At 44.3% G+C, this 20,082-nt stretch overlaps 1 protein-coding gene across 1 annotated transcript; it reads right to left on the bottom strand.

Annotated features, from left to right (window-relative positions):
• Positions 1–267: 267 nt before the first annotated feature.
• On the bottom strand, positions 268–18,751 carry lrig3 (leucine-rich repeats and immunoglobulin-like domains 3). Its single transcript, XM_028954464.1, has 19 exons — positions 18,373–18,751; positions 15,541–15,612; positions 15,352–15,426; positions 8,602–8,736; positions 8,367–8,510; positions 8,107–8,250; positions 7,300–7,443; positions 6,388–6,531; positions 5,453–5,533; positions 5,277–5,348; positions 4,663–4,734; positions 4,344–4,507; positions 3,724–4,044; positions 2,850–3,131; positions 2,277–2,747; positions 2,028–2,186; positions 1,786–1,926; positions 1,446–1,700; positions 268–952 (listed from the first exon to the last, which is right to left on the bottom strand). The coding sequence occupies exons 1-19, from the start codon at positions 18,561–18,563 to the stop codon at positions 714–716; spliced, it is 3,306 nt and encodes a 1,101-aa protein (XP_028810297.1). The 5' UTR covers positions 18,564–18,751; the 3' UTR covers positions 268–713.
• Between the last annotated feature and the right edge of the window lie 1,331 nt (positions 18,752–20,082).

The following is a 20,082-nucleotide window of genomic DNA, read 5'->3' on the forward strand; positions in this document are numbered from 1 at the left end:
TAATCCAACATCACCATCATTTGTACTTAAATAACCAGATCAAATCAGATGATTCTTGTTCAGTGCAGCTAGAGTAGATATGTGTACATGTAACTAGTTATTACTTTATTAGCTTAAAATAAAAATAATTCTTCACAATATCCATTTCCGTACCTTTTCCTTGGCTCCTCCAACATACTACATTTAAAGCAGAATAATTAACTTGTGCATAATTAATTGTCATAGTAAACACATGCATGAAAAAAAATTAAACAATAAACACGGACCTGCACGTAGCAGCACACAGACGTGTTTTATTTTGTGGGGAATATGTGCAAAACTGGCGCTTAACTCGGAGGAAAGAGCTTAAGCATAGGAAACTGAATACACTTGGTCACTCTCAACAACTTGTACCTTTTCTGGGAACCGTAAGCAAAAATAGAGGTTTGTATTTACACTATACAATTACAAAATAATTGTAATATGGCACCGACTCATGCCAACAAAATATATAGTACTGACATTTCAATATAACACAATGTACAAAATATATATATAAAAAAGATATTCAATTTCATCCCTCATTTAAGAATTCTCTTCAAATGTTTACATTCAACCTTTCACAAATGCGAGAATGAAGGAAGTGTCCACAGTGAGGTAGCACGTCTTTTTAAGTCATTCTCTTCCGGACAAAACTGCATTAAAGTGTCCATGCTGGATAGGCACATATGTTGCTATGTGCTACATTGGGAGGGCTCATACGTCGTCTCCAGCCTGTCGACAGCAAAGGGCTGCTCGTAGATGCAGTCTGTCTTGGAACTCTGGGATGTGTGAACAGGGTCCTTATCTTCCTCGTGCTCAGAATCGGTGTCCAGCACTGCGTAGTTCTCATGCAGCGTCATGCCGTTGTGGGTGACTGCAGGGCTGAAACCTGGATAGAGCTGAGGCTTCCAAGACGTTTTGCCAAATGTTCCTGATAGAAGAGCACACGTCGTTTTAATTAAACTCATGTTACAATTACACAACGTGACATAATCTGGAAAACACTCGGAAATAAGTGGGAAATAATACATTATGTGTTACAATCTGATACAGGAATACAGATTTAACATCACTTTTGAGAATGAGTTGATATTTTGAATTATGTATGATGTGCTAATTGAAATAACAATTAAATGCATATTGCATCATGTCTATTATCCTGTATCAAGATGTAAATATTTATTTATGCTAAAACATTTACTGTCCTGGCAGTGGATTATTCATTTCATATTTTAAATGTCTAATTTTGGTAGGAAAACTACTTGTAAGACTGCTGAAGAGTTACAGGGAATTTGCACACAGCATTGTTTACAAACCTCAGTGTGGAAAATCTAATTTGCATTGATTTGACTACGATTATTTCCATGGGATTCATTTCAACACTGTTTAATAAGGATGTGTTCACTTCAGTAAGGTGAGCCTACCCATAAAGCCGCCAGACGAGAGTCGGGACTGGATGTATTTGCTGTTGTCGTTGTCGGCCTGTTGGGGGGTCTCCGCTTGCTGGTGTATGGCACCATGGAGGCTTCTACTGGGCAGCTGTAGCAGGACGCTGGAACCCATGTGGTCATAGGAGTCTGGCAGGATGGAAGCAGTAGGTAAATACTCCCGTTTCCTGGAACTGGTGAGGGTCCCGCTGTAGGAGTCGATACAGATGGGCCTCGGCTCAACAGAACATCCTGCCGAGCATTGCAGTTAACAGAGAACCTTTTAGAAACCATCCATTGCCACTTCCACTCCAACAGAAGAAATAAAAACACCAACCCGTGAACACATCAGTGGGGTCTGGCCCATAGAGGTTCCCATGTCTGAGGAGGGAGCCAATAGGTCCTTGGTAATGGCAAAGTAGCGGGTCAATTGCTGCTTCCATGTCTGCTTCACTTCCTGTGTCGAGTTGGCACAGACCTAAAGTGTGCAACGTGATTAAGCCCCATCCACTTTGATGCATATACAGTTGGGAACATCTAAAAAGTTTTAAAAGGCCATTTTTTAGTCAGCTGTCCTACCATTGAGGTCTTTAGGCTGCATGTAGAAGCCGCCAATAGAAGGAGCCATGTACTGGTGGCTGCTGCCACTCTCTGATGGTACGTAGCCTTCTTGCCGGTCTGCAAGAGTGCCCTGAGAGGAGAGGTAGCTGGGGATATCTGCAGGTAGGTTTGTTTCATCTGTAAAATATGGAAAAGAAAATGGTTAAAATCCTAAAGCACAAACAATGGCAACAACTGGAGAAGAGCAGAACCGAGAGGGTTGCCTACCTGTATTGGTCACGCTGCAGTCCTCGTTGCGGCGACGTGTGTGGTAGATGATGACCACCCACACCAGAGACGTACCCACCACGCAACACACAACGGCGATGATAACAATGCCCACAGTGGTCCAGCCATCATCGTCGGAGCTTCCCACAGCAGAGCCAAGAGGCAGGCCTCCTTGGGAGGAGTCACAGTTGGGGTTGTGAAGGACCGACAGGCGTAGGTTGCCGCGCTCCGTGCCCAGTGTGTTGGACATTTCGCAAGTGTATTTGCCAGCATCGCCCTTTGCTGCGTCCACGATGATGAGGAGCTGGTTCCCAGCAGCGAAGAAGTGGCGCTCTGTCACCACCAGTGGGTTGTCGTCCTTGGTCCAGTTGAGCTTTGGTGGAGGGCTGCCACCTGCTATGCACTGCAGAACAGCTGTCTCGCCTTTAGCCACAGTGCGATCTGTCAGCGGCCGCAGGAAGGAGGGGGTTTCTGGAGTCACACGAACAGAAAATCAATGACGGTCTTCAAATATTCCATCAATCATCATGTTGCAAACACAGTCCAAAAAAAAAAAAAAAAAAAAAATCGTACCTAGCACAGTCAACGTGGCATTGGCAGATATCGCCCCGGCTGTGTTCTGGGCAGTGCAGCTGTACACGCCAATGTCTTCGGTCTTCGCATCGACGATGAAGATCACGTTGTCTTCAGGCATCACGTGCATCCGCCGTTCGCGGGCAGCGGGAAAGTCCGTGCCCCCGTCCTTCTGCCAAGCGATCTGAGGGGAAGGGTGCCCCACGGCAGCGCATTCCAGTCGTGCTGTTGCCCCGGCACGTATGGTCAGGTCCATGGGCATTTTGGTAAATGAAGGGAGTACTGATGGAGAGAGGACACGTTAATAACTGCACAGTATTTACAGCGGATGAGTCAACATTAAATACTATTACTGAAAGTGATACTGTGACACACGGCACAACACAGCACACGGTGCACACGATGATAGCTGCTCTGCATTTCACCCATCACCCTTAGTGAGCAGTGGGCAGCCATGAAAGGTGCCCGGGGAGCAGTGTGTGGGGACGGCGCTTTGCTCATGGGGCCCTTAGCAGCGCCATGGTGGCTCGAGATTTGAACCCGTAACCCTTCAACTCCTTACCCGCCTGTCGCACCTAATATATTAGCATTGCTGCACTGTAAATAAACCAATCAAACCTGCTTCAACCTGTCTGTTTACATTACATCAGGGTCAAAATATTAGGTGTGACAGATTACTTCAAATGTTTTAAGTTTAGCGAGTGATCACGTTTTTCGGTGTGGGCCACCAATGTCCCGGTAAACTGTTTACTGTACTATAAACTAGGCCTCACGAATTTGAATGTTTGTCATAATGATGAAGCATCACGAGGCTGCATGCACTGTGAAGAGAAGCACTGGATTCAAACGTAATAATAATAATAATAATACTTACTGTTGACGGTCAGTTTAGCCTTGCTGGAGTATGACGAGCCAAAGTGGTTTGAGATGACGCACTGGTATTTGCCCTCGCTGGCGAATTCGACATGGCGTAGCTGCAGCGTGGTGGTGTACTCGGTGACCTCACCGCCCTGGGCGCGGAGGTGGGCCTGGTTGTAGACCTCGGCGTCATTCAGAGCCTCGTTGTCCTTTTTCCAGGCGAATGTCATTGGCGAGTCACTGGAGCTGGCCGCCGAACACACAAAGGTGACGTTGCTGCCCTTTATGGCTGACTGTGTCTCCGGCTGCAGGGTGATCTGGGGCTTGGGAAAGTCGTCTGTTGTGGGGAGCGGAAATGAAACAGCACTTCAGAGGCCAGCAGTGCATTTCAGCCAAATTTGAGGAAAATTACAATTACATTTGCCGACTTGACTTACAAACACCTCAAGACTACCAATTCACCAACCAGTTTCTAACCCGGATTTAAGAGTCTCATTAGTTTCACTGGGAGGACACTTTTAGACCTAATAAACACTAACATATTTCAATTAAACAATGTAAACACATGGAGCTATGATGAATTGTGGTAACATGTTTAAATAGGAAAAGTCATATATCATTTTTATATACACTCACCACAAACAAACTCCTCCTGACTCACAACAAACACATTCTTGCCCTTGAGCATCTGGGGATGGGCACAGCTAGCATTGACCAGGGGCAGGAAGGTGTGCTCCGCCACCCACTGAGGAAACCATTTGAGCTGGCAGTCGCACAGCAGGCTGGAGGTGTTCAGGTGTCTGTCGGGGGACGGGTGAGAGGAGGAGGGGAAATTATTATGGGACTCATCTGAAGAGCACAAGATGCCATAAAAAAAAAAAAAAAAAAAAAAAAAAAAAAAAAAAGGTGCGGACCAGTGTGTTAAAATGGAAACGTAAAGCATATTTCCACTCACAGCTCACTCAGTCTTTTCATCTGGGAGAATGCGTTTGCCTGTATGGACATGATGCCGTTGTTGCTCAAGTCTCTGAAGGCAAAAAAGAGGAGTTTGTTGGAAAGAGCAGGAAACAAGACTGGACACATAAAAAGGCTCAACAGATGGGCCATAAAAAAGCTTTTCTTCTTTAAATGGTAAAAGCCTGACCACCAATTGTGTTAAACTGCTTTTTTTTTTTTATTAGATATATTGCACCAATACAACCCTTTATGTAAGTAAATTGTATTTTTCAGCACACGGTGTAAACATCTAAATATGTCCTGTGTTTATCCCTTTACCCCTAGTGAGCAGTGGGCAGCCATGAAGGGTACCCGGGGACCTCAGTGGCACCTTCACGGCTCGGAATTCGAACCCGCAACCTGTCAGTTAAGAGTTCATTTTCTGACCCGCTAGGCCACCACTGCCTATTTATCGAAAAATAGTCCAATTATCCAAAAGCATTAAAGGAAAAATACTTGAACAATAATCCTTGAACAATAACCCTTTCACGTAGGTCTCTCTATTAGTTCATATTTTTGTAGAGCTTATTTTAGATCATATCACACAATAAAAGCAAACAAAGAATCACTTACAGGTGTTCCAGCACATCCAGACCAGTAAATGACTTCTTGGTGACCGACCGAATTTGATTCCCTTGCAGAAACCTGCAAGCGTCATGTTTATTCAGTATTCTTTTAAAGTCAGCAACACGTGCAGCTGTACAGTTACAGTATTTCATAAAGCGTTTGTACAAGCTTAAGGAACTCACAGCTTTTTCAGCTTGTCCAGAGCTGAGAAAGGGCCATTCATGTCTTCTATGGTCCAGGAGATTTCATTGTTCTTCAGATCTCTGAGGAGAGGGGAGAAAGATCAAAGCACACCACGCTGTTACAAAAGGTTGAGTCTAGAAACCAGGCCTGTAGCATTCTTCAACCTTGAATGGCTTTATGCTCATGCAAAAGGAAAATAAAAACTTTTCATTTCTGTCTCTCCTTTTCCAAGTTGACTTGAGGAAAAAAGCAATCATGTCGAAACTGTTTATATTGCTGGAAAGTAATAAATTACAAGAATGATGACATGAACGGTCAATAACTAATTTCGCTGAGCATATTTTAAACATCTGTGGGGCTCCACCTCGGTTCTCCCCTTGCACGTATCATCTGAAATTATTCCAAAACACATTTAAGTTCAAGCGGAGGGGTTATTTGTTCATTTTCGCTCAGTTTTGCCCTTCGGCTCCATGCTAAATGTTTTCCAACAGCTGGCTTCCTGCTCTGCATGCCTGGTTACAAATGATTAGGCTTAGTAGGGGGGATGGGAGTGTGCCCTCCCTGCCCCAGCCTTCCTCCACACCTGCCCTGCCGTGACCCTTCACAAACAGCTAACATTTGGTTCAGTTTAAGACTAAACCGAGGGGAGTGTTATGGGGCCTTTTGGTGTGGGGGGAAGGGAAGAGTTTCTGCGCTGACTCGTCGAGGGCTGGGATTTTTACATGGAGAAAACCACACGCCATCTCACATACCAAAACATTTCCACAAACACTGGTACAAAGTGATCATGCAAGATGCAAAAAGCTGGGATATACTACAGACAAAAAAAAAAAAAAAAAAACAGCTGTCAGAAAATAGCAGTGAAGTAACTCTGGATGGAAACTATTTTTTTTTTTTCTTCTTCCAAAATAATACTGCAGACAGAGCGACTCACAGTGCCTGCAGTCGTGCGAGGCCGCGGAAGGCGCCGTCTGCAATGAAGCTGACGCGATTGTTGCCAATGTTGAGCTGGTCGAGGAGGCTGAGGCCCATGAAGCTTGACTCTTCCAACCGGGCCAGGTGGTTGGAGCTCAGGTCCCTAGTAAAAAAGTTGCTTGGGTCATTTCATCATTCGATCCTTTCTGAAAGAACTTTGCACCATCAGTGATTACCATAATATAGAGTACCTCACACCTTATACTAATACAAGGAACAGGAAGCTCATTACATTTACTGTGAATTACAAAACCAACTATTTGGGACCATTGAAAGATGGATCTGCACTTAAGAACCCGTTTTTGCCTTGGAATTGTTATTTTCAGAATATTTTTTTTCTGCGTGTAGAGTTAATAAACATGTTCATGGTTTTAATGCATATATTTACCTAATTATAAGATCATACATTTATAATTAATAACCAACATAGCTAGTGAACCTTGAATTCAGTTGTTACAAGCCCCAAAACAACTTTTCCAAGAGAGTAAAGGAAAACAAGAGGAAGGACGGAATTATTCCCCCAAAACCACATTTTCTGAGCAGCACAACAAATGTAACTGGCGCGCTGGCTGCGACTGTCCAAAAAAAAAAAAAAAAAAAAAAAAACGTGCAGCGCGGACGAGTGAACAAAGCATTTCTCACCACCGCCATGAGCAGTCACACCACCAAACCCACCTCACTGTGAAAATCACCTCCCCCCTTCTCTGTCAGACGTGGCAGGACAGAGGCACGGGGGTGGGGGGGATTTTGGCTTGTTTTGCTAGCAGAATTGCACGGGTGCTGCCATTGAGGGGGTGGGGGTTCTCGAGATGGAGCGAGGGAGACAAAAGGGGGAAAGGAGGGAGGGACAGGGAAAAAGCGAGGCACTCACAGCTCGTTGAGCTTCTGGCAGCACTCCCAGGCGTCGGGCTGGATCCTGCTGATGGCGTTGTGGCCCAGGTGCAGCTGCTGCAGCGTCAGCAGGCCGTACAGCCAGCCCTTATTCACCTCCGTCAGGTTGTTGTACTCCAGCTGCCTGCGGACGACGCGCAGCCACACATCATTAACACTGACTCGAATAATTCAACATTGAACAGTGTTTTATTGTCAGCCCAGCCATACACAAGACTGACTAGAGCAAGTAGCGCAACAAGTAAACAAAGGAGGCTTGATATAAAGTGACAACTCCTTGCCTTGTTCATCACATTGGATTAACATTTTAAACTACAGGGTGGGCCATTTATATGGCTACACCTTAATAAAATGGGAATGGTTGGTGATATTAACGTCCTGTTTGTGGCACATTAGTATATGTGAGGGGGCAAACTTTTCAAGATGGGTGGTGACCAGTGGCCATTGGATCCAACTTTTGTTTTTTCAATAGGAAGAGGCTCATGTGACACATCAAATTTATTGGTAATTTCACAAGAAAAAACAATGGTGTAACTTTATTCTTTCATGAGTTATTTACAAGTTTCTGACCACTTATAAAATGTGTTCAATGTCACCAACTATTAAGGTGTATCCATATAAATGGCCCACCCTGTACACACACACACACACACATATATATTTAAAGTATATTTGAGCCTACAGGTCGACAACATGTGTTAAACACCCTCTAGCAAGTGCTGCTAGAACCTCAAGGTACACAGTGAAGTACAGAAGTCCTGATTGCCATGTTTAAGGTGGTACTTACAACTCCTCCAAGTTGCTGAGACCCCAAAAGGCTCCGTCCATGAGCCGGCTCATCCCGTTCCTCTGCATCTTGAGCGAACGCAGAGCATGCAGCCCTTGGAAAGTCAGGCCCTCAATGCGGCGCACCCGGTTCCTGCTCAGTTCCCTGTGGATCAAGCGAACGGCTTATTATCCACGTAGCATCTTATTAGGACCCGGCGGGATGAGGAACGCAAGAAACGAGCAACATGGAAAGAAGGAAGACAGGAAACTCGCACTTACAGATGCTGCAGGTTGGGTAGCTGGAAGATCTTGGCGGGGATGTTGGACAGACGATTTCGGCTGAGCTTGAGGACATGTAGGCTGCTGGAAAGGCTGTCAAAGCATCCCAGCTCCAGTCTTGAGATCCGGTTATTGTTCAGAAACCTACATGATGTTTTTATTGAACCAAGGTAAGAAGGTAAGATAGCCGAAGACTTTGAGAGATATTTTGAGAAGGTCGAGCAAGCGGACTCACAGGTTTTTTAAAGGTAAAGGAGGAAAGGACCCAGCCTTGAGCTCTGCAATGTTGTTATTCCCAATGTCCAGCGTTTCCAGGCTTGTGAAGTGCTTCAGCTGCTCTGATGCTACACTGGTAATTTTATTGTTTGATCTGAAGTGACACAAAAATAATAACTGGTCAGCTATCTCTTGCATGCACACAAACATTCCACAAGCTCATCACCAACCTATATTAAAATTTCTTCACATAATTCGAAGAGTTGCCACACGGTGCCACATACAGGCTGTGCAGGAGCTCTGCCCTCCTGATGTCGCCATGCCTCACAACAGGTTAAAAGCAGCTCACTTTAGTGCCGTGTTATTTTGTTTATAAGGTAATTACTAACAAGGTATTTAGAGGGGAAAAAAATGCCGCCAATTACTTGGCTGATGAATACCATTTAGTCAGTGAAAGCATGCTGTCGCAGAGGCCAGCAATTTCCTGAGCTGCGAGCCTCCGAAATTGCAGTGCAGGGCCTGTGTCAGTTATAAACAGTCCATGTACAGTGCACTCTTTGTGTCAGGAGGGAGGGGTGGGACTTTTACGGTGCTTTTCTAAATGCACCGGGAGCCTGTCAATACATTCATCATTTATAAAAAAATGCATATTTCTCAAAAGAATATATAGTTCTGTTATTTACTGACCTAATATTGAAATGCCCAGTAGCTACGGTGTTTAAATCACTGGCAAATCAAAAGTCATTACAACACTGATGTATCATTTAAAATTCTTTCAAATACCACAGTCAGTCAAATGTGTGGTAACTAAATATCAAAGTACTGTTGTGAAATGAAATTTTAAAGGCAATTTGGATGAAACTGTTCATTGCGTAATATGCAGTATTTAGGATTAATATAGTATAATGGATCAAATAATCTGTGGTGAAAAGCAAGAAAAGGTAAAGAGCACAAGAAGAGAAAACAAGAGTGTTTGACTCTGCAATATCTGAAGGGAAGCCATTTTGCTCTACTCTTCCCCGAAAGAAAAAGAAAAAAGCACCCCCATCTTGAGACGGTGCACATTTTTTTTGGCAGCCTCACACGTTACAGAAGGAAAATAGAGCCTCACTCGGTTCAACTCACTCAGTTAAAAAAAAAAAAAAAAAAAAAAAAAAGAATATGGAGACATGGCGGAACAGAGGGTGGCTGGAGTAGTGCGGGACCAAACCTGGCAAAGCACGTCCACCAATCCCCTGGCAGCCAGACCTCTGCTCTCTGCCAGTGGCGCGAGACAGGGGCCACGCTGTAGAAACGCCAGGGAGTGTATAATGAAAACAAGAGTATGCCTTTTCACCAAAAAAAAAAAAAAAAAAACTCACCTAAGTCTGAAACTACGTTCCTAAACAAAGAGATCTCCAGCAGCCACAGCAAACCACTCACAGAAGACAGGGCACAGACCCCCTCATTTGTGTGACGATTTGGAAAACAGCTCCCTGCACTCCATTTCCAGTGTGGTGGTTTGTAATGACATCAATTAAGATCAATTATTCAGCAATCACAATCCTTATCCAACAAATAGCAAAAAAAAGTACTCGAAAAACAACCTCCTTAATTATCAGAGGAATTCAAGGTTAAATCTAAACAGTTTATTTAAATACATACAATTAATTATATTCTATTGTTACAATTATGACTAAAACAATAATAAGTCTGTAATAAAAAAATGTGGTTTAATCGGGCATGGTTATGTTTTAATTACTCATTTTAAGTAAACACTTGAACCGATAAGTCATCTTAAGGAAATTCATCCTCAAAACTGCCATTTAAAACCTCTTATGTTTCCTTCCCCTTACAATATTTAGCTGCATATCATTTTCCATGCATTTTATGCTGGAGGCAGTTTTTAAAATGACACATCACAGTGCAAAGTGGCTGCCAAGCCCTACTTTATACACACTTACTCTCACACTCACATTCGCTTATCTTTACATCGTGCACGAGATCAGACATGCTCACACAATGTCAGCAATACTGGGCTCTCCCTCTCTCTCTCTCTGACACACACTGCCCATCCTTCTTTGGCACAACAAACGACAGCTTTCTTCCGGAATAAAAGGCTCTCTTTCAGAATACTTAGGGGACTTGTCACCTCTCAGGTGACTTGATGAGGGGCCGCTGCCCAAAAAAAAAAATAATTCTCCCACTACAACCAAGCATCTATGTGGCCTTTTTCAGGCCCCTGTTGCCTGAGGACGTGTTATTCCAGCGTCCACAAGCCCAGGCCAAAGCAAAGGAACAGAAAGTGAATTGTACCTTCTGTCCCGCACACCACCACCCGCTGGAAGGCCGTATCCGAGAGAGAGCGAAGGCCCTTGCCGACGCCACCTCTTTTGCGCAACTCGCACCCCCACCCCCCACCCCCCCAGTGGAGGCAAGAGCACAGAGCAAGCTGCAGCATGCATGAGGTAAACAAAGGGCCCTGAACACTGAACGAGTTTTTCCTTCGGAATTAAGGGGGGTGTCTGCAGAAAGGGTTAATGCGGGAAAAGCGCCATCTTGTCTCGACTGAGCCTTGTCTTGGCTCCAGAAATTGCATCGTGTGAAATATAAACAGCCAAAATGGAAGTGGACGTCTTCGTCCCGCCGTTGGCCTGCGCCGCGTCAAACCGGCAGCGCCTCGCGTAAAACGCTTTGCTTTGCCTTCCCTCTCGCCGTGCCTTCCTCCTCCCAGTCCCGAAACATCTGCCAAGAGATCTAATGGGGCCTTTTATTCCAGCGCACAACTCCAGGTCTGCGCCCGGTTATCTTCACATCGCGGCCTCTGTCGGCCGAGTTTAAGGACAAACAAGGACAGCATTGTGCATTTGACTGCGCACGCTTCAATTTGTTAAACAAATGTTCTGCAAATTATGCATCATTACTTAAATGCTATCAACCCGCTGGCAGTCTTCATTTCAGGCCTGCCTCACCTTTATCTAGCAACAAAGCACACGTATTGCATATTGTACATTACAGCGCTATAAATATCTCACTGTAAATCACCATTCAGAATTATTTTGAATCAATCGCACTTGCATAATACCGCATGTATCCCAATGATTAATAAAATGGTGATGTAAATGAGTAATTCTGTGAAAGCACGTGAATAATTATAGTATGCAAGCCAACCCAGGCTGACGTGACTCAAATATACCAATCAATGGAAGGCTAGAAGGAGGCAGACATGTTTTTTTTTGTTGTTTTTTTTCCCAAAGTTTTTTTCCAGTCTGTTAACCCACATTTGTGGAAATGATTTTTCCATTCCCTGTGCTTCTGACTCCACACGACACTCAAGATAAATCAAAAGCTGCAGAGATTTCTTTAAGCAATTATTAAAAACACAGTTAAAAGGGAACTTGGCACACACACACACAAAGTCTATCTCTGTCACACACGCATGGGAGAAGACGCGCTGAAAATCATTAACTTCTCGCAAGCAAATTCAATTTCGGCATATTTTCCCGATGCGGTAATGATCACTTCTGCAAGAAATTAATAACACGGCAACAACACTGGAGCCTTCCTAAGCCCCCTTCATACAGTCGGAGAGACCACCCCCCTCATCCTCCTCCCACTTTCGAGTGCACGCTCCAGAACTCTTTCTCTACTCCCCCCCCACCCCCCCAACCAGTTTCTCCTCTTTCTCTTTGGCCTGGTAGGGGAGGAAGGAGAGGGGGGAAAAAAAGCACTGGAGTATCAAATGCCACTTAGTTCTTATTCAAACAGCCAGGCAGACATAGTGGCAGCGCGATTCGACTTCCCTGACCCCGAAGCCCGGAGTAAAAACAAACGGCACCAGTGCGGCAGCTGGGAGTAATTGAATCATGATCATTTTAATTAATTGAACAATTTCCCAGGAATTTATGAGGTTTGGGTTTAACTATTTAAAGGATGTCTGTGTTTTGATGGTCTATTTCATGTTGTTGTGGGATGACAACTAATTTGGGCTCTGCAGGAGTCTGCATGATATTGTTTTAAAATGCAAATGCAATAACTCATTAAACAGTCCTATTTATTCATTTAAATTGTTTGCAGTAATTTCTTGCAGACAAGCAAACTTCACTTAAAGATTAAGACTTAGTACAACGAGATTGTGGTCCTGTCCACCACCACTCAGTGCAATATAAAAGAAAAAGAGAAAAAAGGACATAAAAAGGTATGACGACAATAAAAACACATAATAAAAAATAAATAGAAATCTGTGTGAGATTGTGCAATACAAGGTGAATAAAAGATATAGCATACTGGTACGAATGAGGTAGCAGCAGCAGAGCAGGTACAGTACGTGTTGAATTGAAATTTATGAGTGCAGTTTATGTGTCTGAGTTAATGAGTGCTATTGCCTGGTTGTAAAAACTGTCCCTCATTCTGTTTGTTGTTAACTGAAACAGTTGATTATAAAGACGGGCTATTTTCCATGAAGACCTTTAATAATCACCCAATAACCCACATCAAGGTGAAAAGTTTCTGTTTCTTCCATTATATATATATATTAAAGAATGAGTATTTAGAGATTTTATATTTAAATTTTCATTCAAACTATTTTCTCAAGTAAAAAAATAAATCTAATATTTGACCATCAAAAGCTATCAATCGCAGGCCTACTTTGCCACACATTACCTTAGATCAAAGGTGGAAAAAATGAGAGCCACTTTATTGTGGACCGCCACTGATAAACAGTTTAGTAGACCTGTGTATCTATTTTTTTTAAGGCTGTTTATTGACATTATTTATTATTCAAGATATTAATTGAACTACACTGGTGATATTAAGAATAATAACTACACAATGTAGAAACACACAGCAGCTGTGAATATTAACAATCTCTGAGTCTCCTGATATGTGACTATAGCAGTGATTCGGCCCCTCTAGGAAACTGTCAACCCCCCAGACTTGAAGCACTTTTCAAAATAAACCCTAAACTTTAATGCATAATAAACCATTCGCTGTCTTTACATTTGGAACTTTACTTATTTTTACTTATTTTGAAATGTTGCATCCTATCAAAAGCCTGTATTGGGTTGCATTACTTAGCATTTTCACAATTTATCAGCTGCAGCAATTGAAAAACCAACGTGTGTAAGTTCACAGACATACGTAACTTTATGAAAGTGAAGCTTTCTAGGAATTTGTTTAAAGATCAAGAGAAAATCCAGCAAAGTTCTATGAATGTCTGTCGAATACAGAAGTCACTGCTACCTTTACTTAGGCCTGTTCCCCGGAGTCCCACGTGCCAGTATTCGAGAAGCGGAATTCGAGTACCACAGTTTGAGAACCAACGTCTTAGTTAATTCCAGAAGTGTTTAAAAGCCTGTCAGCGTCCTTTGAATAAGCTAGTTACAGCTGAAAGACAGCATTATTTCATCCAGGTCTGGTTCCTTTTATCTGCCATGTGCTTTGTGCTTGCTGAAGAGCGAAACAAACTCGTATTACTGAGTGACAGGCTGACACTTGCTGAGGTCCACTAATGCTTTTTAATCAGTCCTGTGTACGCCAGTAAGCGCAGTCAGCCCTGGTTCCCATTACAGGCGCCACGGCAGAAAGATGAGAAATCTGATGGCTTCCCAAAACTCTGTTCTTCTTCCAATAGGAAATACCACACACACTCATGCACACATTCTCCATGGGTGCGTTGCCAGCAAAAGAGAAAAGAGAACTATGGCGTGATTTGCTGCTTTGGCATTTAAATCCCACCCAAAAGAACAGGGGCTTAAGCAGGAGACAACTGAGAGTGACATGCCAATTTATAAATAAAAACTTCTAATGAAACTAAAGGCATCATTACTTTGGCCCTAAACTTATTTTTCAACTGTCACTGCTTCTCAAGACAAATAAAAGAAAGGAAAAAAAAGTTGGACTGATCTTCTTAGCAAATAAAAAAAAAGACCTCACAGAATGAATACATTATTTAAAAGAAAAAAAAAATGGCCTTCACACCTGCATGCAACCGATCCACCTCTGACAGTGAAAACACAGGCTGACGTCTCAACACCTCATGACAGCCGCTATTCTTCATGTCACAGCTTGCCTAGTGGGGACTGCAGCTAAAATGTGTTGAAGTATTTTGCTCAACCATGTGCTGCATCACTTACTTGTGGAACTAGGCCTAGACAATAGCCTGTCCAAAAATGAGATATTTATGGGGGAGAAGAAAAAAAAAAAAAAAACACACATAAAAAAAAAAAAAAAACAATTTTAATGGTTTTAAATGGCATTATGAGTCACATGTGGCATAAGATATGCACATTTAAATGGACAACTCACTCGTGATTATGGGAATTGCATCATTAAATGAATAATATACACTGATGTATCTTGTCATCTCTTTTCCAGACATAAGTTATAATGTCCAGGGCTAGGCCACATACTATGAACCTATGAACAAATAGCTCAGGTTAAAAAGAAAAGTGTTTTAACTAAAGAACAAGAAGTTTGGAGCAAAGTTCTGGATATGTCTCATCAATTTGACGCTGATGTAGCTATTTTCACATTCTAAAAAGTCAACAGTTTGCTTAAAACCTTCCCTTCAGCGCTGCTCAAATACACACCACCATGTACCATGTGAGCCGTGGCAGGACGAGACAAAAACTGGCAAAACATTCTCAATGGAAGCAAAGTCCTACTGGCGGCCAGCGGAGGAATCGTAATTACAGGCGCAGCGTCGAGTGCACCGCTGTTGTGTTATTCCCTCGTGCTACTCACAGACCATCCAGGAAATGAAAGCATGAGACACAAAACTGGTACTCACAGAAAAAGGCCTGTGACGTTTGCGGCGTGAGGGCCGAACTCCGGTATCGCCTCCAGTTCGTTGTTGTTTAACTTTCTGCAACACAAGCAGCATGGGCCGGTGTTTCATTGGTCACTCGCAAGAGGGCGGGATTGTATTGGGGGCGGGGTCTGTTTGTTTTAGGAAGTGCGGGGCATCAGCCGTACTTACATTTCAGTGAGGTGCTGCAGCCTGGTAAACAAAGTCCCATCCACCAACTGCAGTTTGTTATTGCTCAGGTCCCTGGCAATAAAAAAAAAAAAAACACACGCATATGTAACACATATGTAAGAGAACAGAGACCCTGTGTGACAGATTGCTCTGTGTGTGACCATAAGGGCTGTCATAGGGGTCTGGTTCCTACTGTGAGACTTTCATGATTAAAATGCGAAGTAAATATATTGCCCAAGAGACATTTTATGTACTTTTTGCACAGATATGGAAGATATTTTTGACAATATCGCTGTATTTGGACTGACACAGTGAATTGCTAGTATTATAATAGGGCTTTTCTTTAAAGAATTTCCCCTAATAATGTGTCTAAAGTCGCTTTCCAAAATTCATTCGTGGTGCACAATTACAGCCACTTACACACAATAAGCGACCTACAGAAGTTGAGTGGGCATTCACAGAAATGATATCAACACCATTCACCAACAACTATGTTTTGCGCAAAGAGGAAGTTGTTTAGTTGTTTTTTCCAGAAAAAAAATTAATTGGTTCTTCGGAGTCAATTGTGCTCATTTTTACATCCAATCACACAGCCATGATGGTTGGTGGAGTAAATTCTTCAGGGGAGGGGTGGGAAATTCTCTGAGCGGACAAAGCATGAGAAAGGGGAGGTAACCTTTCCCCTCATGATGACATAAGGGGAGACATTCCAGATGAACGGAGAAGCAGAACGGCCAAAGCACTCTTTATACATATCGCCATTTCTAACCTCTGCAGGACCATAGACAGGCAAGAAGAACTCTTATTAATGTTACATAATCTCACAAAGTGAAATTTTTATAATAGGGGACATTTGACAGAAGCTCATTAAATGTTTCAGCATGAAAAAAGGCACACACATTCATGAACATGTAGCCTTGTGCCGTTCAGATGTAGATCCAAAGCAGCCCACCGCCACCAGATAAGTTGTGAAGTGGAGTGGTGGGAGATTGGAGTCTCCCTCCTTTTCTCTTTCTAGCAGTTGAAGGGGCGCCCGAGGAGGCCTGGCACAGGCGAAGGCAACGTGTTGAACAGCGCCGCGGCGTCACTGCCGCTGCCGCACGCGCACCATCAACGCCGCCGTGCCAGACACTTTTGCTTGGCTCAGTACTTCCCATCTGGAGTCCATCAAGCGGTGGAGAGAGGCGGGAGGAGAAGAAAAAAGAACTCCTAACGACTCGCAATCTATTCACAATCAGGGAAAGCGAGAGTTGCCTTTGATTTTTTCTGCTGCAATCACCCCAGTCTGGTCCCTTCTTAGTGCCTGTTCTTTTACTGGAGTTTCACCGTAGGAACTTCTGAACAACGAGTATAATCAGGCCTCGCTCTGATGTCTGCATTTTCACAAGCCACAAGGGATTTAGTAGCGCATTGCTAAAAAACACTAACCCTCCAGAAAACAGGAACGAGCCAAGCCAAGGCAGTACATATCAGTACACATCCAACTTGCTATTTAGCTATTATCGTTTACATGATCACTTTATAATTGTATTTGTAATAGCTGTAGCCTCATAAGCCTTCGTCTGTTTTCAGTAGAGCCTGGGCCTGCGTTGGAAACTAAAAGACCGATAAGCCAGGGGGCTCTCGACACCACCACTTCCTCCAAGAAATCCACCACACAGGCGGAGGAGGCGCACAAGAGGTCTCGCCAGCCTGCGGCTGGGCGCTTGGAAGGTGGCATTCGCGCGTCTGGGCTACCTGGTCCCTTCGGAGGGATAAGATCGTGACGGTGTTGTTTCACGTGGCGCTAAAGTAGATGCATTTTTCTTTCATTTTGGTGACATGGACAACGCAGACCAGAGCAGTAATGCAACGCAAACCCGGCTCTCCGACCATGTTGAGCCAGAGATTTTCAGCGTTACTCTGGTGCCACTTTCCCCCGCGGACCCCTCTTCCCCGCACGTAAATCCACCGGCGGCTGCTTAATCAGGAACACCGGTGGCAGCGCCGAGCTGCAAATTCAGCAGAAAAAACGAGGCCGTGGAAAAACAAAAGGGCCGGGCACGTCCAAGGTTTTAAGACGTGCCGGAGAAGCACGCTCGTAAATTAACATGCCGGGGTGCCAAAAATTTATTCCTCCCTCCACTGGAATTTTCTTTCCCCCGTCTCGAAAAAGACAAGGCGAACGATGCACGAAACCCCCAGCCAGCACAGCAAGCAACGTAAAAAAAACGTCACAAAAACGTATCGCCATGTTGCTTCGGCCTGAGTGTCTGGTGCCAATTTCACCAACTGTATTACCAAAAAAAAAAAAAACTTTCACAACCGTAACAGCTTTCCGATAATCTGTTACAGCAAAGGCAAAAGGTGTTAAATAACAATATTTAATTGTTATTAATGTGATTGCGAGCCCATTAACAACTAACTGGCCACCTCTCTCCACACCTACAAAATGAAATGACAATAGAGGCTTTCAGATGCGAAGCAGGCGCGTTGTTTTCACCTGCATTGTAAAAAAAATTAAAATAAATAAAAAAAATAAAAAAAAACACGCGTGAAAGGAGGGAAATGAAGTCGGAGTAACTTTCGGAATGATCTGACCCGCTTTCAGAGCCAGAAGTGGCGTCGTTTGGTTCTCCTGCGCGGCTAAAGGCACGAAGGGAGAGAATCCACGCGGCCAGTGTCCCCGCTGGGCGTCGCGTTTTACGCGTTCATTATTTTAACGCGACGCGACACTACCGACGGCGTTTCCGGCCCGTTGAAACTCGCGTGGTGTTCTTTATGAGCGTTTTTGATTACGTGACGTGCAGGGAATGCGTGCGTGGAGATGTATCCCCCCCCCACCCCACTCACAGCTGCTGGGTCCACGAGGGAAGGTCGTCGGGAAGTTTCCTCAGTTTCAGCCGACTGCAGTCCACCGAGCCCGCCGCCACGCATGTGCAGGGAGCCGGGCAGGACCCCGTCCTCTCCCCGCTGCCCACGGCCGCCTCCACTCGCCACAGCAGCACGAAGAGGACGGCGAACTCCGCAGCCGTAGCGGACATTTTTTTTTTTCCTCTCTCTTCACTTTCGGTAAAATCCAAACTCGCGCTCTCCCCCCCCCCGCCGCCTTCCCCTCCCGAAAAAAAAGAAGACGATAAATCCCGACGTTTCCACGACCCGAGCGCAACTTTCACGACGGTGGCGGGGAAGTGCGGCGCCGTCCCAGGCTCCCGGGCTCTGCGCTGCGCGGCGCCGCGGTCGCGCTCCGCGTGCCAGACTCCCGCAGCGAGCGCGCTGATTGGCTGCGGCGGCGAGGCGCGCGCCCGCGAGCGTGCGCGCGACCCGCGCCGAGATTTCGCCAAAAGTACGATTATTAATAATCAAAGTAGAATGGTGCTGAAATAATGCCTTGTTTCAAGACATTTCTCTTGTAACAAGAACTATTATATTTGAATGAAGTTTATAGTTTGGCCACAGCAGTCATATTAAAACAATGTACGAAATTGTGTGGCGTAAATGAAGTCAGCACAATTGTACTGTAATAGGCGGGTTATGACAGCGGTAATAAAATACAATATAATGCCATTGTTATTTATATGTTTGTATGTCACGCATCGAGGTTTTACAACACAATTTGGAAGATGTTTCTCAGACCCACATGAACCTCACATAATATTTCTGGAAATGAACCTGGCTCAAGTTCTGTCCAGCTGAGACAGAAATCATAGCGGTGTGGTTGCACGTTTTCTTGATCAGTGAGGTGAGGTATTTGTACCACCTTGCACATTTCCAGCAATTCTTACCATGCTCTAGCATAAAACCCAAGGCCCGTTTATTTTCATGCCTATATGGTTACATCTTTTGTTCTTGTTGTCTCTGAATCTGATCTTTTGCGTTTGGGCAGAAAAAGAAGAAACGTTGTTTGCTCAGCTGCATGCCTCATATGGTGGCTGAGGGCTGCTTTGTTTTCAGAGTTTGCAGCTGCTGTGGAATTCGCTGTTGTCATTTAACCCATGACAGGCGCCTGGGGAGCAGTGCGTGGGGACGGTGCTTTGCTCAGTGGCACCTGGGTGGTTTGGGAATCGAACAGGCAACCTTCCGATTACGGGGCCGCTTCCTTACTTTTTGGCAAGAAAGCCAGCGCCTGTCGCGTTGGGCAAAAGCCTCAGAAAGCCTCGTCAGGCCACTATGACACATTCAGTGTTCAAACGTGCCGAGTATATGGCTGATGTGCCCAGAGACCACATCCTTCTGAGGCAGCATTTGAAGTCTGAATGTGTCATGACAAGGCCACACCCATTAAGAGGTTCCTACAATCACAAAGGATTCAGGTTAACGCCACCAGAACCTCAGTAAGGTCTGAAATCATGTATGTTCCTTGCAGATTTCAGATGGGTTGACTACACAGTCCCTCTTCTCACCTCTTCACCCAAAAAGGACCTGGAAACCGAGTTTCTGAGATTTAAATGCTTTCAGTGTTTCTACACATAGGTCAACTGTCTGCTCCATCAGGGCTTAACATCCTTTAAAATCTGCTCACTAGCATGTGTACTTGGTCAACTTGGTGAGAGAGAGGTTTGT

This window comes from Denticeps clupeoides, chromosome 15 (assembly GCF_900700375.1).
Source record: "Denticeps clupeoides chromosome 15, fDenClu1.1, whole genome shotgun sequence".
In the NCBI taxonomy this organism is placed as follows: domain Eukaryota; kingdom Metazoa; phylum Chordata; class Actinopteri; order Clupeiformes; family Denticipitidae; genus Denticeps; species Denticeps clupeoides.